Raw genomic sequence first — 25731 nt, forward strand, 5'->3', positions numbered from 1 at the left:
ACTAAACATCCATGTCCTGAGTGGGATTCGAACCCACGATCCCGGTTTCCAAGCGAGCGAAGACAGTGCATGCCTTAGACCGCTTGGCTACCGTGACCGGCTCCAATCCCATTGACGTCAGCAATTATAGATATGAAGCGCATGGCTGGCGGAAGGGAAACAGAAGAAGAAACAAGACACAAAGTATTCATTTAGTCCATTTGCTCGTCTGTTACAGACCTGGTTGGTAAGGCTCTGTCACTCCGCATTTGTATTCGAGAGCCGCCGGTTGAAATCTCGGAGGAATTATCAGCTTTTGTTACTGAGAATTTTCGTTGTTCTCCTCAGTCTTTCCAACTGAATATCGCGATAGTTTCTTCAAATAGGCAATGGCCACATTCTTATCTATCTGTTATCTATGACTAAACTATGGCTAAATTGTGTAAACTATGGAATTGAAATTACAGTATTAATGAAATCTACAATCTTAGTGATACAATTCTCTTTACTGTAATTTTCTGTTCATTTTGAGCTAGTCTTGTCTATGTTTATATTCCTTGCTTCAACCATCTCTTCATTGCGAAGCAGGCTTTCCTCTTATCACGACCAATTCATAGTCCACGGATTTTCACACCCTCCGGCTCGTTGTGAACTACGCTTCCACTTGTAACACCTAATGTGTTTTCCGAATTTGTAATCTTTATTAAATTTTCGGCTCATTGTGAACTAGGCCTTCCATCTATCAGGCCCACTGTCTTGACTGAGTTTGTATCCTTTATTAAAACCCCAGGTTATTGCGAATTTGCCCCGTATTCCTTGCCCAAGCTTATGCAGGGTGCGACAGAATTCTAAAATGCAGTAATCCAGCCATTTCGTGAGCGGCATTGCAGTGCTGGCAGCACTCATGTCCGTATTGTATGTCCTCCGAAGTTCTGCTGACATGCAGCGCTGCTGGATAGAGGCGCAACTGGATGTCGGGCGTGGTGCATCTGTTCCAAACTCTCTGCTACTGAGGATGTACAACCGATATGAAAGAGTATCAGTGAGGGACCAGTGACCACGGAAGCTTTGACGTCTCATTCGTGTTTCTGAAACTGTGGACAGAATACGGACACTGATGGGAAAGCCTGTGTGCTGGTTTGCCAGCACGCCCTGACCCTTGACATATGCATGAAGAGTATATGTCAAGTTTCAAAGTTTGATATGAGCTATACCATTCACTGGCCAAGAATATCACCTGTGCACCGAATGTTTTCACAGTTAACCATCTGTCTCTTGAGGATCATCAATTCTTGTGATCCTCCGACAGCATATTGTCACATGTTTTAGTGACTATAGACGGGGCGTGGATTGGTGAATAGATTTATTAACACCTTATACAGTCAACTCGCACTTACAACCATTACAGCGCCATCGCTGATATACGCAATTTAGAATTCACCGTTACACGCACTAGGATTCCCGGTATTTACTAGTCGTATCCTGGCAACGGAAGTAAAACAGTCTCACTGTGACTAAATCTTCTAATCACATACCAAGTCTTCACAAGCTGACTTCTAATTCTTCAACTACTAACTCCCCGTGACTGTCTTCTTCCGACAACTGAACTCATTCTTGTACTCGTTGTACTCTTCTGTACTCCTCCAGCTGCTAGCCTCGAAAGTAGACTGTCTTACATAGACGCGGCACGGACCACGCATCACAAAAACACATGCTCTCCACTACTGTGTGAGGTCATCGGTACTCGAGAACATCCATAGCGCGCGCTGCATAGCGGACCCACGCAAAACAATGCTCCTGTATTTTTCGCCGCGTGTATGTTGCGGGCGTTGCCTAGCAATGTGTCTGTCACGATGTTACGTTAACAGCAACACGTTCTGTCGGTGCTCCCGAAGCGAAACAGTGCGTTCGACAAGGCGAACTAAACACTGATTACTCGTACATGCTGTAACGTAAGGTTCTCACTCCCAGCTCGGGTGGAAGAGTACGTAATAACACCGCTCTTTTCCAACCCGCCTTTGCTTGTATCGGCGCAGTCGGAATGNGAATGTCGTTCTCAGATGCTAGTACTGTTGAAGTGTTTATAGTTGTAAGTAAACTGTTTTAGTTATTATCAATTTCAAACTTTCGCGTATTTTTGCATGATCCGGTCTCAAATATGGGAATGTATTGCCGCTACTGTGGCGTCTCTGTGTCTCTTACTGTACACATCCATCGTGAAGCCCACAGCTGACTGCAGATGCTAGTCTAATGATACTGGAATTTTACTATTTTATTTAAAATTGATACTCCTTTTCAGGATTCTCATCCTCTGTGAATATGAAAATGCAATATAATAGAGTAATTTTCAACTACTAATTACAATGAAGTCCCTTGAACCTGATCCTCTTATTCATTATTATGGCATGCAGTTGAAAAACGGTTCAGACAGCGCGATGTTGCATCGTAGTGCGTGGACGAGCTTTGGATGTATTGGCCGGATAATGAAATTTGTCACAAATATTTTAGTCCGAAATTTTCCACTTTCGGCCTACATTTAGGTTGCGAAATATCTTATTGTCGTCGTCCTCATAATTTAAGGAAAAATATTAATTGATTGGCTGATCGAGTTGCTGGCTGAATGAATGACTTTGAGTTACCGGTTGAAGATAATGCAACAGATATGTTGACTGAGTACTAACCACTAAGTCTATTGAGTTACTACCTGTCTTACTAAATTGATGACATCCAGGTCTTACTGATCAGTGACTCAGCACTTATGACTGTTCCTTACCCATTGTCTGACTGACTCAGTGGCTAGCTGAGTAACTGATTCTCTGGTTGAATTGTTGTATGATTGACGGATCAAATGGCCAACAGACTTACTTGTAGCCGAACCCGAAGTTTCGACACAGAATGCATTATTAGACAGGATCCTGAGGCATGTTTTTCAAGCTAGTATCGAAGCAACCAATTTTCCTTAACAAAAATTTTAATATTATTGTCTCATCCCATTTTCATGCAAGTTTCCTCTTTCCAAGGGAACCTGCGAAACATTGGTTCACACAAGATCTACACGGCGCCACGTCCCAGAAGACGGAATTCTTCGTAAAGAATCCTAGTTCTCTCATGCAGTGTGGTCGATCTTTGGGGCAGTCTTGCAGTTTGGAACTTCCTGTTTATAGGTTGTCTCTTGTTTACTATAAATGATCCCAAGTTGTGTCGTGCAGTGTGGTCGATCATCGCATTGATCGTACCGAGGAAGGCAATTGTATTCTTGTCCGGGCCGATCGCTGCGCCAATTAGCAGCCATTAATAACAACCGAACCTAGTCAATAATTTGATTAGTCCCCTCTTCCCCTTCTACTCTTCCCTCCACCCCCGTCTTGCCGCTTAATTAACTGGAATTATAAATAGACAGCGCTCCGCGGATGTGGGCTCTGACGTATAACAAGCCCGAAATTATTGATGTAGAATGCAGCTAAACAGTCGTATATTTCTTGGTTTATTTAGCGTCGCTTTTCGCTCTCCGTGAATGAAGACAAATGTCCGAGAACAGGATGAAATTATAAACCGTCAGGTTAAAGAACAAATTGAACAGAAATTTTGAGACCGGTAGAATCACAGTGGCCTCGCGGTCTAAAGCATGAACTTACTTCGCCCCCTCGAACGCTGGGATCGTGGGTTCGAATCCCACTCAAGGCATGGATCTCTGTGTGCGTTTATTCTGTGTTTGTGTTGTTCTGTGTGTAGGCAGAGACCTTGCGACAGGCTGATCCCTCATCCTGGAAGTTATGCCGATTGTGTATAGGATCAAGAAACTGAAAAATCGGCCATGGTCCACAAGGACTGTAGAACCATAGACAGAGGCACTAGGTTGTCTAACTCGTAAGGACAAGAAGACAAATACGACTTAATATTGTCCATGATGATTTTAATTGTTTAACTACTTATTTAATTTCTGTTTCAATTCGATTTATAATTTATATTAATTCTTAATTATCAATTTATTTAAGAAAAAACTTTTTCTAAACAATATTGTATATCGTAGCATCCTGTTGCACATCACTTGTCTATTCCTCTTAGTCATTAGCTGTCTCGCATGCAACTTGCTTTTTTACAACTTTTAAATATTTTAAACGTTAAAATCTCTTATACATCATTGGTGTATGCATGCTACATATTTCGACCAAAATTGGTCATCTTCAGATGTCTCCAAAATTGTTAATGAAACTGCTGTGCTTCTGTCCGTTAAGTTCACTTCTTGAGATATGCCCTCGTGTGTGCCCTTGTATCTGTAACTTGTATTGGTAACTTGTATTAGTTTTTCTTTTATTACATGTGTTTCCATTGGTATGCATGTATACGTACTTACCCTATGGTGATGGGTAGCTCCTTTTATTGTGTCATGCTCAGGTGTTGTGAATATTTGCTAAGCTGGTTTGGTTCTGTTTTATATAAGGTATGTGTGCTGCTATCTAGGGTTTAATTCTTAAAACGCTTGAATATTGAGTTACAGGTATTACTCGTAATATATGCGTCATTCATGTGTAGTCTGTCTTTACTGATTTTGTGTTTGTAGTATTTTTTCTAATGTATATCTAGGCACGGACCTACAGAAAATAAGTGTCATGTATCAGAATTCATGGTGATGACCACATAAAGAACACCGCTTTCTCTATTGTTGCGAAGGCATGTTTACCGCGACATTGCCTAACAATAGAAGTCATTGTTGCGTGCATGTGTATTGCGGGAATACGTTTAGCGATCCGTTGCCTAGCAATTGATATATACGTTAATTATGCTGAATATATGTTTCGGCTAATATTGCAGATGTTGAGGTACCTATAACTAATCCTTCGTATTGTCTGTAGTATTGTTGGTCAAACTTGAAGTAGTTTTGTTCCGTCATTATTTTTAACATTTGTATTATTTTGTTTTGGTTAATTTCAACAAATTATTGGTTAGTTTTTAATGTCATTTATTATGTTCATGACATCTGATTTCTATATGTTTGTGTACATATTTTCTATATCGAATGAACACATTCTCATAACTTCATTAAATTTCATGGTTTGTAGGTCTTTAAATAGGTACACTGGATTATGAATATTGTATGCATGTGGTGGAGGTAGGTAATTGTGTAATATTTTTGTGAAGTGTTTCGGCACTGCACATGCAAGTGCATTCTTCCACTTAATTATTGATCTGATAGGTATTTTCCTGATTTTAAATAAGGGCGGAACATCTGATTACAAGGCATTTGTGTATTATCTTTCTTAACTCAATAATATAGTATATTGATTTATTAATTTAATTTCAATATCACAAATCTTATTTCTATATTTTTACCGTCGGTTTCAAAAGTTTTTAATATGCTTAATCTGTAAAGTTCTTCTTATGATTTATTTATTAAAAATTGACAGTCCCGCGCCTTCCTCCGGCATTTGGATCGATGAGAGAGAGAGAGAGAGCGGAAGCTCAGCAGAATATGCTACTCCTTTTAACTGAAACCAATTTAACTTACAAGGAAATTACGTCCCGATCCATGGAATTTGGCTTCCTGCTATACAAATTGATCAGTTACAACTTTATAATCTCAAACTTCTTAATCGCCCTACTTCCAGATCAAATAGTTAATAACAGGGGCATTAGGGGTACCTGTTAAATATATTTTAATATTTAGTAAAAATCAGCGAGTTTCATTATAAGAGAATACCAACACAAGTAAGTAATTTAGAAGGAGAATATCCTGATGCGTCTTGCTTCTGCATTTGCAGTAATTCAGAAACTCCTAATTTGATTCCCGCTTTGTGCAATTTCACCCAACTGCCAATGAGTCTCGCTGCCTTCAAGACGATAAAGTTTGATGTTACGAAGTGTGTTTGCGGGGAAATGCAGTTATTTGGAGATGGTAGCGATTTGCATGAAGAACCTTAGAGTCCCTCTTTTATACCATTCTTCAACTTCTATTTCGGGACATTTTTTTTCCTTGGCACTACAGCCCCAGTAGGCCTAGGCCTACCTCCATGAACTTCTCCGTTCACTTCGGTTTTACTAGATCTTACACATTCGGTAGGACTCCTTGGGCGGGTGATCAGCTCGTCGCAAGGACTCTACCTGTACACAAAAACAGAAAAACGTGCACACACAAACCAAACATCCATGCTTTGGTGCGATTCGAACCCACGATCCCGGTTTCCAAGCGAGCGAAGACAGTACATGCCTTAGACCACTCGGCTACCGTGACCGGCATTTCGGGACATACCAGTGACTATTATTTTTATTTCTATATTTTCTTTCCTCATTCCACACTATCGCTTGAACTGCCGACTGCTTCCCCTCTCTATGTATCCATAACCTGAAGATTTATTTTCCTTAATCAGTTTTGTTTTATCAAGAATTTATTATCTTGTCCTGAAATTTCTTGATTTACGGAAGGAATTTTCATTTCGATCCCTGATGCGCATATTAATGTGTAATAGAGAATGAAGGGCCGCAAAATTTTCGAAGGAGCGTCTCGAAGCCCTACGGAAGGTCCCAATCTTCATATTCATTCATTCTCTGCTTATCTAAAGTTGACGACAGGCACCGGAGACGCTAACGATAATAATAAAGGGTCCACACGGATCTACCAAACTTCTTATCTTTTAAGTATTGGGTCATTTAATAAAACGGTCCTATAATTTATATGAAATTTAATATTGTAAGTAAGTAGAACGCGATGCACGTGTAGGTCCTGGTACTCAGCAGGGAAAGTAGAAACTCAAGCGAAGAGATCGCATAGATGGGAGGATAATATTAGTCTTATGAAAATAGGGTGCGAAGGCATTAGCTAGATACAGCTATCTCGGGATCTGGTCCGATATTGGGCTTTCATGAACTCTGTGATGGATACTCGATTTCGATAGAAGTACAGAATTTCTTCACCACCTGGGTAAGTAGCCCTGTCCCCGATTCGAAAAAGGCTCTGTACCATGAAGTTTCTTCATCAATTAATATTTACAGTCAGTTGGTCGGTTTGTTTTGAAGTTGACCAGTCATTTGGCACTGTAATTATTTTTTGATTAGCCAGCAGTCCATCAATCACTTATTTCTCTATTTTAAAATAAATTCCGTTTTATCATATACAAGGTAACCAAGAATTATCAAAAGACAGACGACAAATGTACCTTATAAGTTAGAGCGAAATTTCGTAGCTGTAGGATATTTCCCAAGACGTGCTGAGACATAACAGAGAGGTACTAAGAGCGCATAACAGTGCAGTATATCAGTTTTATTATTAAGACACCTGAAGATGACCATCTATGGCAGAAACATGTTATATTGAAAGGTGAAAGTTGAAGATAAAAAGGAACAATTTGTTGCATTATTGACGGACTATGTTATACATAGACGCTTTATATAGCTTGCAACAGGATGCTTAAATACAGAATTGCGTACTAAGAGATTAAAGAGGAGAGAACCGAAGAATAGTATTAAATAAATTTACGAGGAGAAGAAAGTCGAAAAGGATTTGTGTATTAAGGAAGACAGGAGAGAAATGTGGATATATACAATGACCATACAAAGGATAACATTCCAGTCGAAATAGAAGAAAGTCGGAAGAATGGGGCAGGTATCCACTCGCCATCTTCACCTAGGTCCCATTATTGACTCCGGAGAGGTTCGCTTGTTCGTCATTCTTCCTGGTTCTAATGAAGATGATTGGACTCTGTGGTTCGGAGAAGTGTCATGTCGCCATTTGGTGACAATTGCTGACCAGAGCAGCCATCACTCACTGAAGAATAAGGAAGGACCTACACCAGTCTAATTAAACCCTTCCAGTTTAGGACTTTCCTTTTCTGTGTTATGTGGGAAATAGTGCAAATATTTGAGTGCGGTTACATCCGAGTGATCAGTAAATATTGAACCATGCTGCAGGGTTAATCAGACAGGAAACATACCAACGTCATGCAGCTGGTTTTCTCACATTAGACTTATAACTAACAGAGAGGCTGTTTGTCTGATCACTTCAAAACTACGCAGCAAACTGCCCAATTGAAAATTTCAGACCGGCTGACTTAACTATCTAATTCGCCAATTCCAGAATTAATTCGACAGTTGACAGCAATTAACTCTATGGTACACTGAGATTACATTCATCTGGCAAATAACACCGAATAATCCAAATAGAGCCGATCACGGTAGCCGACCTGTCTAAGGCATGTACTGTCTTCGCTCGCTTGGAAACCGGGATCGTGGGTTCGAATCCCACTCAGGCCATGGATGTTTAGTTTGTATGTGTGCATTTTTCTGTTTGTGTACAAGTAGAGGCCTTGCGACCAGCTGATCACCCGCCCAAGGAGTCCTACCGAATGTGTAAGATCTAGAAAAACCGAAGTAAACAGAGAAGATCATGGAGGTAGGCCTAGGCCCACTGGGGCTGTAGTGCCAAGGAAAAAAAAACTAAGTAGAAAGTTACCAGTGTGAAGAACCTACTGCCTTCATATTCAGGGTTGAATCTGAGGATGAAGGAGTTTTTCCTTGCAAAACGCTGGTAACCTTCTATCTGACCGAGTGGCGTCATATGTCAGAAGACCGCGATCTAAATATTCACCGCCATGTTAAACTAATCTCGTCCCTGGCGAATGATGTTCCGTGAAAAGTTCGCACTCGAATAGAACCGAAGTTTTATCAAGTTTTGAGAGAGCAAATTTGTATTGGCGCATTCCGGTGTGTATAGTCACCTTGCAATACAGCCTTTTATTATCATTTCTCCCCGACTGTTAAATACTAGTACTAATGTATTGTAATGGTTTTGATCAACGTATTGCTAGGCAACGGCTCTGTAAACGAGTTCCAACGCGCAACAATGAAAGCTGTGTCTCAGTGGACGAATGATATAGCTCTTTGCTAGGCAGCAGTCAAAAGGCCCGTGAATTATCTGGGTAGCGATCACGTGACTTATGTTTCCTGTGAGGTCTACAACACGCAAGAGTAGAACTGTGTTTCCTATGCTGTCCGTGTCGCGGCTATATGAAGATCCGCTTGCTGCTGAGGCGAGTTTTAGTTGTGTTCTGCGGTTCCAGGATAATTGAACAAGAAATGGCAAGAAGACTTCATCGTGATTTGAATTGATAGGTTCTGTGTTGAGATCCGTTGCCAGGAGACGACTAGTAAAGACGCGGAATCCTAGTGAGTGTGCAAAGGTGAACTGAAAGAAGTAGGATAGCGATAGCGTTAGAATTGAGTGTGACTGAGGGAACTTGTAACCGAAGTGCCAATAAATCCAATCATCCGATCAAGAACCCGTTATTTTCGTCACGCGTACCCCTCTAAAACTAAATTCCGTGGCTTGAGTCCGCAAGCGAACTATACCGACCGAGCCACCGCCGTTTGTCAGCGAAGTTAGTGCCAACTTTAACGACCTACCCCCCTACACGTGACATTATTGTTGTTTCATTGTTTCAGCAATCAGAGACATGCTTTAATTTATATTCGCCAATTTAGGCTGTTGACGTTAAATGAATAATACATCTGTACTAAATTAAAACAATCATACCCGACTCCAAATTCTTAGTTTTCTTGATTAATGGATCCATTAAGGTATATATTATAACATTTTATTCTATTCGACAAAATAATGTAAAAACAATTGTCCCGTATTAACAGTTGAGTTGGCGATATAGTAAATGAAATATATTATAACTGCGCAGGACGGCCCACTATTGAACCCAACACTGAACGTGTTCAAGTCTTTCCATATTTTTACATCATTACAAATGGGCGCTATACTTCAATTTAAGCGTAGGTCTCCCAAGTTACGTTTGCCTCTCAACGTTTCCCAACAAATATTTTGTGTGCATTTTTAGTTTCTCGCATGCGTGCTGAATGTCACGTGTCATCGTACGTAATTGCGTCATCCTAACATTAAGCTTATTAAATGCAAAGTACAGATCGTAAGAACGTCATAATTCGCACGTAATTTCACCGCCGTCCCGTCACTTATTCCTCTGATTTCAAATATTTTACTCAAAAAATTGTTGTTCAGCACCTTAAATATATGCTCTTCAGACTGAAACCCACACAAAATAACAACTACATCATAAAATAAATGTAAAGTTGTTTCTGTGCTTAATCAGTCAAGAATCACGCAATGAAGACGTATGGGGCAGTGGAGGTATAGCTCCACTATTATTGATCTTGGAAGAAGATGGAGGTGAGCGGTCAGCTTCACGCTTCTTCCGCTTTACCCCAGGAGAAGAGCCCACATCAGTTTCATAGGAACGCATGTGGCCCCCAGAGCCGGCCTGGACGGCGAGAAGAAGAGGAAATATCTTTTCCCTGTCAGAAATCAAACCTCAGCCGTCAAACCCGCAGCCCAACGCTATATCTGTTCGAACTATCTAGATAAGAGCCTTAAATATTTTAATCCTGTATAAAATTGAGAACTGAATATAGTAATGGTGTTCCGAATTTAATTTCCTCTGGACTGACTCGTATAATGACCATGGAAGAACAGAGGAAACTTCATGGGAAGTAGCAAACGCGAGAAGTCCTGTCACAATGGAAGAATGGAATCCAGGACCTTCTGAACACGAAGCCGGTTGTGGATCACTACGCCCAAACGATCAGTCAGTAGAGACGAATGATTACGTCGTTCGGACTTGAAGCATGGCTGCTGTACATGTGACACTGGACTTTGTGCGGGATACTCTTTCAGAGAATGGCTTAAATGGAACAGTATCTGCAGGGCTCCAGTATGGACGTCAAGTGTCCAATTCGTAGGAAGGAGAACTGATATTGGATTTGCTGGTTGGGCCTTGCCTTTGCCGAATATACAGAGTAAATTGAACTTGAAATCAGGTATTTGAAACATATGTAATGTCCACAAATTATTTACTTTTCAAAGTGTCACGAGTTCCTGGCTACAGATTCAGAAGTCCCGGGTTAGATTCTCGGCGCTGTCAGATTTTCTAAGAAGTAGTGGGTCTCGAACGAGGTCCACTCGGCCTCGTGAGGATAACTGAGGAGCTACTTGAATGGAAAAGTGGCGGCTCCGGTCTAGAAAACCTAAATTAACGGCCGTGGGGATTTATTGCGCTGACCAAGCGACGCCTTCTATCTGCTAAAGTTGGCAGTAACTTCGCCGACATGCGGCGGTCGCTCAGTCGGTATAGTTCGCTGGCGGACGGAGTTTGTGTTTTTGTTTAAGACTTCATATTATGGAAAGTGTTGGTTTATATCCCGGAACTCTGTAATCTGCTACTTTTCTGCGGAATTAATATGGCTAAAATGTATGTCAGTTTACTGAGAGTAACTTGCCTGTGATAAAATATGCTGTCGAAACATCATACATGTTAAATGTATCTCAGGCAGCAAAGAATGTCCAAGAAAAACGCAATGTAATGACAGTCATAAGCAGTAAGTTTTACAGAATGAAACCAAACTTTGCATTTATCTACCTTTACCCAACTTCGAATCTAAAGGCTGTTACGTATGGAGTTTCTATAAGTGTCTATTTCCATAACATTTAATAGCTAGGAACTTAATTTCCCGAACTGAAACGGAATTATATTTCAGCAAATATATGTACTAAAATGTTTCTTCCTTCTGTTTCAGAACACTACCACATATTTGTCGGAGACCTCAGTCCAGAGATTGAAACTCAGACACTTAGAGAAGCATTTGCGCCTTTCGGTGAGATTTCGTAAGTATGCACTCAGTTACAGCATGGTTTTATGTCTGACACACAATCTTCTTTGCAGCTCTGATTCCGTTGTGTTTGCTGATGGCTGTGTAAAGTCTATATCTTCTCTCAGCGTTTAAGCACAGAGACTTCGCCTTCTGCCGTCAGCTGTTTGCATCTGACGGTCTGACATGGCGACACCCGTTGAGCCTACATAACGTAGCCCGGCCTGTTTCGGACAAGAACTAGTCCAACGGAGAATAGTGGGTAGAATCATGAGGTCACCTGTGGTAGAACTGCCCTACCTCAATGTTTGCTTATCCTGAACGTGACAATAACACATGTTGCCTGATATATTGATCTACAGAACGCCTAGTGTGTTGTTCTTCTTCTGCATCACATTCGTTAGTTCCGGGGTTTAATTAAGGCTGGCTATTCAGCCTGAGATTTCAGAGTTCTGAAGATTCCCATAACCGTCAGAGAGTAAAATATGCCCACGAGTCCAGCGGGCCACACAACGAAGAATGACTGTGCTGGCGAGACCAGCAGCAGTTTGGTCGTCAGTCAGTCAGTCAGTGATGGGAATGGCAGGAGGCTCTGAAGGCTCCCAGAGCCATCAGACAGTAAATTATGGGGACAGCGGAACTCGGAACCAAAAATGACTGTGCTGGCGAAGTCAAGCAGCAGTTTTGTCGTCAGTCAGTCAGTCAGTGATGGGAATGGCAGGAGGCTCTGAAGGCTCCCAGAGCCATCAGACAGTAAATTATGGGGACAGCGGAACTCGGAACCAAGATTGACTGTGCTGGCGAAGCCCAGCAGTAGTTTGGTCGTTAATCAGTCAGTCAGTGATGGGAGTGACAGGAGGCTCTGAAGACTCCCAGAGCCATCAGTAGGTATAATACGGTCATGAGTCCCGTGGGACTCGGAACCAAGACTGACTGTGCTGGCGAGGACCAGCAGCAGTTTAGCAATCATTAAGCCTGAGGTTTATCGTTTTTCTGTCTCTCTAGGCAGGTCCCGGGATAGTACCTCTAACTTGGTCGAAACTGGTCCCTTCCACACTTATTCCAATTTATCATTCTCCGCTGTGTAGTCTAGGCTACTGATGTCTTGAACACACCAATTTGAGACGATATGAGCAGCTAGTCAAACATAAGTTTCCTCAGTGTGCGCCTGCTAAGCTGGAAACCAGTTTTCTGCTTGAAATCAGTGACGTTTCTCGGAAATTGCGGTTGTGTAGCAGTTGTCAGTTTCTTTGGAGTGTCCTCCCCCTTAGTCGCTTTGGTAACTCGAAACTGCATAGTTTTAGAGCTTTTATATCACCGCCATATTATGTTTTTATTATACAGAAGGATAATGAACAGCCCTGATGCTTACTTTTTTTAATTTTATGGCTGGAAATATGTCAGTGAGACATTAATGACTCGTTGCTATCAACTCTTTGTCATCAATGTCAATATTGTATTTTCTTTCTTTTGTAAAATTATCAGATAAGCAACGACTGACTCTCCAGTTCATTAGTTGCACATCGCTTATTGATCTCTATCTACGGCATTCGAATCTTATAAACATTTGAGATGAAAATTCAAATAAAGTATAGAAAATTAAAATCTAATAAGAGAAGTGAACTGATTTATTAGTAATAATGCTTCACGCGGGAGACCGGGGTTCGATTCCCCGCCGGGGAGCCACCCCCTCGTTGGTGTCTCCACCTTATCGTGGTGAGGGGGTTTGAGTATGCCAAGGACCCTGAGAGCTATACCACCGGTAGCGTATGACACATTACTGATGAAAAATAATGAATGCTTACAAATATAATACTGAAATCGATGACAGTTATTTGTGGCCTGGCCTCGCCATAGCTCAAGGGGTTAGTCGCTTGCTTCCCACCGCGGCGGCCCGGGTTTGATCCTGGGTCTGGTCAAGTGGGATTTGTGGTGGACAAAGTGGCGCTGGAGCAGGTTTTCTCGGAGTACTTGGGTTTTTCCCTGCCAATCTTCATTCCACTAATTGCTCCACAATCACCCTCACCTATCATCTGGGGCTGGTACAATAGGCCAGAAGTGGCCGCAGTACAAGGGACTTAGTCTCACCCCACCAGAAATAAAAAACTATTTGTGGCCTCCTGTACTGTTAGTTAATCCAACAAGATGATTGAAGCCAGTGACGCTTCTCACTTATATTAGGAAGATGCACGGTTCGAATCTCGGTCAGGGCATGAACTAACGCGTCTGAAGCATTTCGTGGGTTTTCTTAGTCCCTCTAGACAGATGCTGTTGTATTTCCTTCAATTAAGTCACGACGGTTTCCTTCTACTGTTATTGAAATTCATTATTTACTATCCAGTCATCGGACGCTATAGCGCCCATAGGCCTACATGGTCAGAGTTCCTTTCAGCGTTATTAAATAAACTACAAATGCATACATCTACTGAAAGTCTGAGATAAGTGATTCTACGTGAATACACATCTTCCTTACGTTCAATATTTCATATTTAATAACCTTTATTTTCTTTATATTTCCGTTTTACCTCTCGGGCTGTTTTTATTAAAATGCTCTTTAATATCTTCCATTCTGCCTTCAAAGTATGTACCTGGTCCTCCTTATTATAAATTTCTTAGGAATTCTCTTTCAAGCAGATCTTTTTCAATACCAGATCATTCCTTTTGCTTCCAAAGAGCGTGTAATCTTGTTCAGAAGTTTGGTTCATAAATTATATCGTATTGTTCAGAATGTATCTCGCCCCCTTTTTCAAATTCAAGACAGACTGTTTGGTTTATTATTTACCGAAATATAATTAAGAAGAATGTTAATCCAACTTACAGTTCAGGTACATTTTATTATGGAATTTCTAAGAATGCATTTGTTGCTTTGTATAATGTGCAATTTGTGTGACGATCTTAACAGTGCCAGTAGTTATGCCCTCATTTCTGTCGCTAAAGTCTCCAGCTGTTGATATGTGATGAGTTTCGTTTACTCTTTTAACTACATTATGTATGCGAACGAGGTTTATCATTTAATGTGTGTTTTGTGTAGAAATATGAATCATTGGAAGGAGTTAAGAACTGAACCAAGAGGTAGCATAGTCGGTTGATGCACTATCCTACAAGCCGGAAGGTCGCGGGTTCGAGCCCCGATGAGGTGGATATTTTCAATTTACCTAATCCTTCCAGCAGCACTATGGCACTGGGGTCGACTCAGCCTCTAACAGAAAAGAGTACTGGGAATCTTTCTGCGGGGTAAAGGGCGGCCGACGCATAAGGATCACAACCTTACCGCCATCTGTGAGCCGACTGTCTAGAAAATGTGGGAAACTCCACGTCTCACAACCCTATGAGCCTTCACGGCCTATTACAAGGGATAGCTGTAGCCTTTTAAGAGCCGGGGTAGCGTAGTCGGTATAGCGACTGGCTACAGGCTGGACGACTGAAGGGTCGGAGTTCGAGTCCCTGTAGAGTCAAGTATGTTCTCCTCTCCAAATCGCCCAGACCGGCTCTGCGGTTCACCCAGCCTCCTATCCAAAGGGTAACGGGGCCTCTTTCCGCGGTTGTAAAGCGGCAGGGGCTTAAATCTGACCACTCACCTCCAGCTAGTGCCGAGGTCAAGAAAATGTGGAGCTATACATCCTCTCCCTCATACGCCTTCGTGGCGTAGTGCTTAATTCGTTGAGCATAGGGACAAATTTACCTTTTACCTTAACCCTTCCAGCCGCACTATAGCCCTGTGTTCGATTAAGCCTCTAACAGAAATCTATACCAGGAATCTTCCCGGGGGTAAGGGGTGGCCGGCTGACAAACTTACCGCCATCTGTGAGCCGATTGTCTTGACAAAATGTGGAAGCCTCGATGTCTCACACCCCTATGAGCCTTTACGGCTTGTTACAGGGATAGCATTCTTTTTTACCAAGAGGTAGCAACACTAAACGGTACATATGCTTCAGTCGGTATTACAGTTGCGATCTTTGCCGAAGAAGTTACAGAGCGTGCTAATTCGATAAAATCGTGATTTCAGTTGTAGGCTTGAAGTGTGGTAATTAATTAATGAATGGTTTTCTATAGAAATCATAGCCATAAGTGTGTAGAGTCAAATTTACTCGTTGAATTTTCAACGGCTATTAGACTAGTCTGTCCGTGTGTAACGTTTTAATTGGACAGTTTTCTCTTACTACCAACTTTGTCGCCTATAATGGAATTCTATCATTCTTTCGACGTTTCGTCTCCAGGCCTGCATTCTCTTTATTCCTTGTTATGACCTTTTATGTAGTTTAGATATACAAAACCGTAGTCAGGTTTCCATGTTCGTAATCACTCTAATATACCAAAATAAGCAGCAGATTCAAAGTAAATTAGACTCTTGATGGATACATAGAAACCGGGGATGGCTCTCTTTCCGGTTAGGATTCCTTCAAATTCCTTAATGTTCTTTTAGATTAAACCTTCATGCGTTGTTGTTGTTGTTGTTGTTGTTGTTGTTTGACATGCTTCATCAACCCTTAGTTACGTATAAAACTGCAAAGATATGCTAAGTTATATGAGGTTATGAGTCATATATATCCCGGACCGACAGAAATAAAATTATTTCAGCGTATAATCTTTTCAGTAATATTTATTATGTAATATGTTGTTATGCATATAATTATGTAATATCTCGTTAACTAATTTCGTGATGCGAGATATGTGAGGAGACAGGCAGGGCGTGGCGTATCAGATATGATTGAATTTAAACGTATTGTGCAAAAGTTGACGAATTCAATATTTTCCCGGCTTATTCGCGTGGGTGTTGTTTACCAGTCTAAATATGTTACTCTGAGACTCAAGTAGTAAGGAGATAGCGGTTTTAGGCAGTCTAGGTTTTTTGCTAAAAATGTTTTCTTCTTTGCTCTACTGGTTTCTCTGTTTTTTCACCCTCCCCTCTGCATTTTTATTAAAATATTTGTTCTATTTCCTTTTGATATTTTCATATATCTCCTCTTCCTCCTCCTCCTGCTCCTCAACGGTACATTGTTGTGACAGAAATGAACATAAATTGCTAATATAAAAACAGAGACCCGTACTTTTGTGCAACGTGGGTTTCAGTCACTTGTGGGTTGTGATGTGGCTCCAGAAAAATCTTTCGGAATTTTCAAGGAATTGGGTCCTGGACCAGAAGCTCAGAAAAACACGGGGGAGCTATACCAACGCAGATTAGAAACCGTAGCAATGGATTTTTCCAAACACAACCATTGAATCTATACTAGAGAATCGTTATGGAAAGGCTGACAGCTATTCAATTTGTAAGCAAATTTCACCGGCTTTAATAAAATCCGAAAGTTCATTACCTTCTTTTCATGAGTCTGTCACGGCCCTTATGTTGCCTTTAGTCAGTCCAGTTCTCACGATTATGTCCTCCCTTAAGATGCATTTTAATATTATTTTCCCACACACGCATCCAGGTCTCTCAAGCGATGAAGTGATGATGAGTTGCCATTTCATATCTCCCCCTTGCATGTTACATGCCTCGCCCTTCACATCTTCCATGATTTAATTAAATTTATAATATTTATTAGGTGGTTTTGTATGGGTGTGGAACTTGGTCTCTGACATTAAGGGAGGAACATGGACTGTGGGAGTTTGAGAACAGGGTGCTGAAGAGAATATTTGGACCGAAGAGGAATGAAATGACTGGAGGTTGCAGACAACTGCATAACTTGTACTCTTCCCCAAGTATATTTAGAATGACCAAGTGAATAAGGGTGAGATTGGTAGAGCATGTAGCACGAATGTGGTAGAAGAGAAATGTGTATAGGATATTGGTGGGAAAGCCAGAAGGAAAGAGACCACTGGGAAGACCTTGATATAGGTGGGAGGATAATATTAAAATGGATCTTAGAGAGGTGAGACGGGTTGTTGTGGACTGGATTGATCTTGCTGAGGATAGGAACAAGTTGAGGGCTCTTCTGAACACGATAATGAACTTTTGGATTCCATAAAATATTGGGAAATTCTTGAGTAGCTGCGTGACTGGCAGCTTCTCAAGAAGGACTAAGTCTCATGGAGTTATGGTATTTAGTGAGGATTATACATGAAGAAGCTCCTTACTGGGTAATTTCCGCCTTCATTCTGTTACGTCCTACGTCCCCCCCCCCACCCACTCAGCGTGTTGTGGAACGTCGTCAGTCTTTGTTCTTCCCTTTGAGCAAGCAGAATGCCGGCACATTTACATGCGGTTCTGTGAATTGCATATTTGGTTCAAATATCTTCATATCTGAACCAGAGACTTGTTGTCTTAGCTCTTAATACACATCTTGAAATCCATTTCATTTCTGTAATATATCATCAGGTGCAATGTTTGAGATAAGCCTCCGGCAACATGTTGCTCCCTCCATGCATGTTTAATTAGAGCGAGGTAACTCAGAGGGCGTGTACGAGCTGCAAGACAATAATTAGCACGCCCTTGTTGCTTGCGTGCTTCCCCGACCACTCATGAGAATTAGACAGCTGAATCCATCTATCTGCTAGTGGCCACTATGACGTCATCCACACCCTAATATCCTAATGGTTGCCATGTAGGAATCAGTAGCAAGCCTTCGCATGGAAGACGCTAACCTCGCTTGTTTCTTGTGAAGAAAAGCTGTTAGCAAGAATATGTATCTGTCACCTGGTCAGCATCGTACAGACACTTTCCATTCAAGTCAGATAACATGACCGTTTTTCGTGTTTTTGCTCAGTCATTCGAGGAATATTGTGCAGTAATACAGTAAGTGGGCCGGTCACGGTAGCCGAGCGGTCTAAGGCATGCACTGTCTTCGCTCGCTCGGAAGCCGGGATCGTGGGTTCGAATCCCACTCAGGGCATGGATGTTTAGTTTGTGTGTGTGCGTTTTCTGCGTTTGTGTACATGTAGAGGCCTTGCGACGAGCTGATCACCCGCCCAAGGAGTCCTACCGAATGTGTAAGATCGAGAAAAACTGAAGTGAACGGAGAGTTTCATGGAGGTAGGCCTAGGCCCAAATTGGGGCTGTAGCGCCACAGAAAAAAAATACAGTAGGTGATGTCACGGCTGCTTCGTGCTCATATTTCTGTTTGTCATTCTTAGTCATCTGTGCAGAACTTTAAAAAAATTAAAGCGAAACAAGAACATCAGTTGAGAGATGTTTGTAAAATTTAGTGCGTTGTCATGCCACTGAAGACTGGCTCCTGTTTGTAGTTTGTACTTCCATGCTGCAAACAGAACAATAACGCCGCCGTGCACACGTATGACTTTTCACTTTTGCTCTAAGAAGGATTTTGAAATGTTATATTGTAATATAACAGATGATGGAAGGTGTATTAATGAAATTAAATCCAGGATTGCCATGGCAAAAGCTGCATTTAGCAAGAAGAAGAATATTTTTACCAGCAAATTGGACTTAAATTTGAGGAAGAAACTAGTGAAATGCTACATTTGGAGCATTGCTTTGTATGGGGCTGAAACTTGGACACTTAGGGCAGTAGATCAGAAACATCTGGAAAGTTTCAAAATGTGGCGTTGGAGAAGGATGGAGAAGATCAGTTGGACCGATTATATGAGAAATGAAGAAGTGTTAATTAGAGTCAGTGAGCAGAGGAATATCCTACACGAAATAAGAAGACGGAAGGCTAATTGGATTGGTCATATCTTATGCAGAAACTGCCTTCTAAAAGAAGTTATTGAAGGAAAGATAGAGGGGCGGATAGAAGTGACAAGAAGACGAGGAAGAAGACGTAAGAAGATGCTGGATGACCTTGGGGACAGAAGAGGATACTTTCATTTGAAGGAGAGAGCTCTAGATCGCATCAAGTGGAGGAACTGTTTTGGAAGAGACTGTGGACCTGTCTTGACAGATTACAGATGAAAAAATATTGTAATAGATAATTGAGAAGACATATCAACCCACATTTATGCTACTTCTCTTGGAAAGTTTAAGTAGAAATATGGCGAGAGAGCGAAATGTTTTTGCGTCGATAACTGATGCATTATCTAATCTTCACATTTTCGCTCGATGAAGTGACGTGTTTACAAACACCTGTCAGTATTACTCTTATACTTTCATACTTTGAATGGAACACTGTTTTGGTGACGGCAATGATGATTTCTCGTCACCCAGCTGCATGCTTACAGATCTATACTGCATAAATACGAAAGTAGCGTCATCAACAGTTTACTTTGTGCCTGAAAATACACCACACGCTGAAAGAGGACAGAGAAAGGAATTAAATTAATATACTTTTAATGTATTTTAATGTTTTATATATATATTTGCTTATGAGAAAACTATCTTTTCGTAAGAAACTTATTTACTTCTCTTGAGCCTGAACATATTAAAACGTGTAATGGTATCTGGGAAGACCAAGGCGTAGGTGGGTGGACAATATTAAAAAGGATCTGGAAGAGAGACGATGAAATAGTATGAATTGGATTGATCTGGCTCAGGATAGGGATAAGTGGAGAGCTCTTGTGAACACGGTAATGAACCTTCGGGTTCCATAGGGAAATTCTTAAGTAGCTACAGAAGTTGCAGCTCCTAAAGAAGAGTTCAGCTCCATGAGTAAGTAATTGAGTGAGTGAGTGGTTTCTAACTACCTGCCACGACTCAAATGATACTCGCAGGATTTGCGAAGGAAATTATGAAAGATGCTTTTGAAATTTAAAATGATGAAAAGTACTCGAAAATTATTTCAGAGAGTTGGGCGGTCCAGTTCATAGCGAACATATTACTTCGTTAATGAAAGTTCAGAAGTATCTTTGCAAAGTTTGGTAACTACCCCGGCTCGACTGTCAATGTATGTATATCGTATATGTTACACAGTAAAAAGTAAAGTAAAGCTATCCCTGTAACAAGCCGTGAAGGCCCGTAGGGTTGTGAGACGTTGAGGGTCCCACATTATCTAGACAATCGGTTCAAAGTTGGCAAGATTGTCAGCATTACGCGCCGGCCGCGCTTTACTCCCCAAGAACATTATTTAATTAATTCCTGGTACTCATTTCTGTTAGAGCCTGAGTTGATCCCAGGGCCATAGTGCGGTTGGAAGGATTAGGTCAATTGAAAACATCCAATGACCTCATCGGGACTTGAACCCGCGACCTTCCGGCTTTTAGCATAGTGCCTCAACCAGCTGCGCTACCGCGTGTTACGCAGTCACTTTTTTAAGTATTCGGTGTTGGATAGTGAATTCGTGATGAACTGAAATCAATCGATTGACAGAGAATAGAGGATAGTAAAGGTGACGTGGTTCACGGTCCATGGGAGAGTCACGTTCTTCAGTCCCCGTATGTTTTACTTATCAGCTCCTTGTTCTGACGTAGCAGCTCCCTTTACACTGACACATTTCCGCTCATGCGCAAGTCAGCGACCACGACCAGGAAATCAGACAGTAGTGGTGGCAGCGTGAATTTATCCTGCGTTCCAATGTGACGCGTGAGTAGTTCATATCTGATGCACTTAAACTCCTGACACAGAATAAATGAAGATCATTTTATGCACACCCATTCTAATCAAGAGCTCTAAAGTAAAGTGTTAATATGCATTCAGAACGACGTGGAGCAGGTGGGATGCGAACATATAAAAAATGAGACTTTGGGTACAGAGAGAGTTGCAAGATGCATGGCGGCGTTGTGCTCCATACCAGAAGGCTCTAATCCAACAGTAACACTAGCCTGCTCTTATACAAACCCCAGACCTCACATCCATCCCTTTCATGGATTGCTCTCCCTCAAACACGGTTTACTGCGTCAACATTTGTCCGGTTAATCCGCGGAGGGGTTCAAACCCGTCTGGGCAGCAGAATGTAAGAGAAGTATTGCCTCTACTCATCACCTTACACAAAGCCCGCTCCATCCTAGGGCCCTGGCTTGGCTTTGTAGACACACTGAGGCTGGCGTCCTGGAAATTGCGGCATGTTCTCAGTCACAAATTCTCTGCTTGTACAATGATGTCCGGTATAGATCGACATTGGAAGAGAGTTTGCTGAATTTCTAATCTTGTAATGCCCTTAACTTCTTCTGGAATCAGAATATCGGGACGTATCCATTTTCCAATTAAAGTGCAGTTGAACGCGATTATCCTAACAGATTAGTCACGAAGGTAGTTCAGATAATCGAATATTCAGAGTACTGGATCAAATTCTTATCCACGAAAAAAAAAACATTATTATAATATACTTTACTATTTTAATTAACATGAAAAATTTTAAAACAGGCGAAACAGAAAAAATTAATTAATTTAATTATAAAATTAACATTTCGAAAACTTCATTTGAGAAAGTCCAGTAATGATGTTTGCTTAGCAGACGCGTTCCTTATTTTCGGTGATTCGGTTAATTGGCAATTCGGATAATCGCCGTTGTACTGTATTGTCATCTTGCGTCACACGGCTCCCTCTATTTGTAACTACATGAATTGAGACGGAGGTTTGTTTAACGACGCTTCTGGACTATATAGCGTAGGATGGTAGGATGACTGGTGAATGACGAATTGGAAAGGGTTAGTAAGGAAGCGGCCTTTTCCTAACAAAGTCCTGACTCAGTATGGATAGCCGATATACTTAGTGAGAATCGAGACGAGAACGTCCCTAATAGAAACCTAAAGTTTTTACCATCATCCATCTTGTTTGGAATATATAGATAAAAATATTGTGACATGAAGCCCGGAAGCCGGATAGTGAAGTCAGAATAGACGTTCATTGCAAGGTAACAACTCAGTAAATATTCCTGCGGAAACGAATAAGCAAACAACAATAAAGTAATTTCCGTTGCTATGCTATGGCTCTGTAAACACACCTTCCTAACAGTAGAGAAGCTCTGTTTTTTGCGTGGTCTGTGCGAAGTGGTTATAAAGAAAAGTTCCGAAGCTGCCAGCAGTAGCATATAATTGTGTGGACTTTCGAGACGTCAGCCTGCCGGGAAATGAGTCTGAGAGCAGAGGAACTGCATTGAGCTGGCAGTTACAGAATAATGGCAAGAAATGAATTAGGCTGTGAAAAGAAGACTTCATGTGTCATTTGAAATGATAGTGAGAATGTTGTGAAATCCGTTGCCAGGATACGGCTAGTGAAAACTGAGAACTTTAGTGCGTGTGTAACGGCCAACTATAAAAAGTGTGTAGATCAGCGATAGCGCTGTAATTGCCTATAGACCCGAGTTGTGTGAATAAAGTGTCAATAAATCCATTCATCAAAACCAAAATCCGTCTTATTAGTCACGCAACAACCCCTACACTTGACTCTATATGAATATCTGATAAACTAAACGTGGACGTAAATGACGTATGGATTTAAAATAATTGTTAATTCATTAACTTTATGATAGACCTGAAATAGGGCCATAAGGGTTGAGACTGGAACCCATACGATCATATTTAAAGAGAATGATCACGGGCTGAAACCCCACTGAGCGTTTGATGGTGATATTATGCTCTGTATCCTGCTCACGAGTTGTCTCGTTCCGAAGTGCATGTTCGGATATATTGAAAACAACGTTTTTTGTCGTCTCTCAATATTTAAAACATTCTGCAGCCCTAACGATAATTAGAAGTTTCTTTTGTCATGAAAATAATCACTCTATAAAATGTATCCTGAGACAAATGAGAGCATGGGTGTATTGAAGAAGTATGAACGATGGGTCGAGCGATAATTTTTTTTGGGAGGGGGACTTCATTCTGTGAATATTTGTCATAGAATGTAGTCTCTGTTAATTTGTTTTTACCAGAACAATTGCACCATCCTCGTATTTCGTCTTTCTTGACAATAGATAATACATAACTAAGTGCATGGAGCCAAGTCCTCCTTCAGAAGCCGCCAGTTGCTCAGCTACTCGGTATTTCTCACCGTTTTATGGAACTCGAATGTCATTGCCCTGTTTACGAAAGACCGCAGATGGTTCATATCCTGAGCAGAACGAATCCAGTCCTTACGACCGGATAATATTTCTTAGATCCTTTTTAATATTATCCTTCCTCGAATATCTATGTCTTTCTAGTGGTCTCAATCCTGATTTTCACACCAATAGTTTGTATGCATATCCTCCTTCTCTTCTCTTGCATGAGTGCAACATGTCCTGCCCATCTTATCATCCTTTATTATTTCATCCCTCTTGAGTCCAGATATTCTCCTCAGCATTCTGTTCTTAAGCACCCTCAGTCTGAGTTGTTCCACTAACTTCAGAGACCATGTTTCACACACATACAAAACTACGAGAAAATTCTACTACATATGACAATTTCTTTGGAGATTATGTGTTCACTATATACGAAAATGCAATGTAACATACTATTCATATGAAGTGTTGGAACCAGTAATGGTGCCAGTTTTGTTTTGGAGTTCGTGCCCTATACGTACTTCATTTGCAAGCCAAGTAGGATGTTCCCACTGTTGTCAAACCCTGCTCATCTTACAAGACATCGGTGCATACATAAAATATTCCTATTTTTCTTCCTCTCTTTAGATGTTCCTTTCTACCTTCCCCCCATCCGCCCTTCTTTCAGCCATTACCACTCTACTTTCCTATTTCCTTCTCTTGCTCCCGTCCTGCATGTCCCAGGCCACTGCGCGTGGTGTCACAGTTTCCCCTAACAATACCCGCTAATGAGTTGTCACTCGATAGCCGCACGCAGTGGAGCTGCAGCAAATGTTCGCCCACACAAAGCCTCATGGACATCGGAGTTATTGTTTAAGCGGCCTGCACAGAAAGCTACTAACTTTCATGAATAACGAAAACTTTAGAACACTGACCGGTAGTCTGCTTTCATACTAACCTCAAATTTCTTACCACTCATAATTAAACCGCTGTTAAATGTGCACCAAAGCCATGAACTTACTTACTTACTTACACTGGCTTGAAGTAATTCTAAGGCACGAAAATGGAGTAATATTTCGCCGAAACATGTAGCACACGACCCTCAGCTAAACAACGGCGTAATTTAAGATGTGGTACAAAAAGATTATAATTCAAAATTATGCTCCCGTTTAATTTAACATAGAGTATCAGGAATTTCTGTACAAAAACAGAACGAATTAAGTATTTATTTCATCTGTGAAGACGGATTTGCCTATACGTGTAGAATGTTCAGTTTTTGTCATTAATTCTTCCTACACAAAGTGCATGAAACCAGTGAATCGGTTTCGATTAAGGTTCATACCCAGTGTCTGCATTGAAAGTAGTCAGACAAATTAAATTTTGGTGCATATAGGCCAAATGTTTTCCCTGATTTACGAAAAGTTAAAATATAATTTGAAGATTACCTTCCTCTGGGATGTGATATCGTATGCTCTGGTAGGCTGTTATCTACCGATGTACCATACAACATTGTGAAACGTGCCAGAAATCAGTAATCTTCATAGTGGTTGTTGTGAGAATCTGAAATCTCACCAGATAAAAGCTGAAGAAGCAGCTCACGATACACGATATAAAACATAGACCTGAATGGGGACCTACAGTTTTTATCTGCAATATTCTTTTTAGCACGATGAATGTATAGGCTGGACGACGGCAGAACTGCGAACAGATTAGCAATAGTGCATGCATATTGGCAACGTAATTGAATGGGCTTGGTGTTCATTTGTCCCCCCTCCCCCATTTCTGTGCGTGGACAAAGTTCGAAGTTGCAATTACATTGTGACATGTAGACACATTTCTAGGCAGCGACTCGGTAAACACGTTCCCGCGGCAACGAATGCGTGGACAATAATCCGATAACTTCCGTTCCTATGTATCGGCGATATAAATGCAACAATAGAACCAGAGTCGCAGGAGCTGCTTTCATTGTGGTTCGTATACATCCACTGCTAGGTAACGGATGTGTTTTCTGTGGGTCCATCGAGAATATGTAAGTAGTACAGAACAGAATTAAAGGATAACGAGAATAGGGTGAATCCTCGGCAGTTAAGGAAGAAGGGTTCAGCCCAAAATTGTGATTACTAGTGATTGTGTAGGAAGATGTTAATGAATACAGTCATCCAATCCAAAACCCGTTGTTATTAGGGACGGAGCTATAAAGACGTGACAATATTAAAGTGGCAAGTTTTTCGTAAGCGGCGCAGGGCTAAAGGACACAGATTCGTTTACGGGTAGGAAGAATCGTATTGGCTACTGCAGTGTGACACTGTAGTCC

At 41.2% G+C, this 25731-nt stretch overlaps 1 protein-coding gene across 6 annotated transcripts in view; it reads left to right on the forward strand.

The window, feature by feature from the left end:
• LOC111862160 (nucleolysin TIA-1) overlaps positions 1 to 25731 on the forward strand; it is an 872186-nt gene that overhangs the window by 488183 nt on the left and 358272 nt on the right. For all 6 annotated transcript variants that reach the window (XM_023847344.2, XM_023847339.2, XM_023847340.2 and 3 more), the window contains one exon: positions 11563 to 11650. In XM_023847344.2, the coding sequence (XP_023703112.1) occupies positions 11563 to 11650 (88 nt within the window). The remainder of the gene's footprint in view (positions 1 to 11562; positions 11651 to 25731) is intronic.

Source organism: Cryptotermes secundus, unplaced genomic scaffold, assembly GCF_002891405.2.
Source record: "Cryptotermes secundus unplaced genomic scaffold, Csec_1.0 scaffold859, whole genome shotgun sequence".
NCBI lineage: Eukaryota > Metazoa > Arthropoda > Insecta > Blattodea > Kalotermitidae > Cryptotermes > Cryptotermes secundus.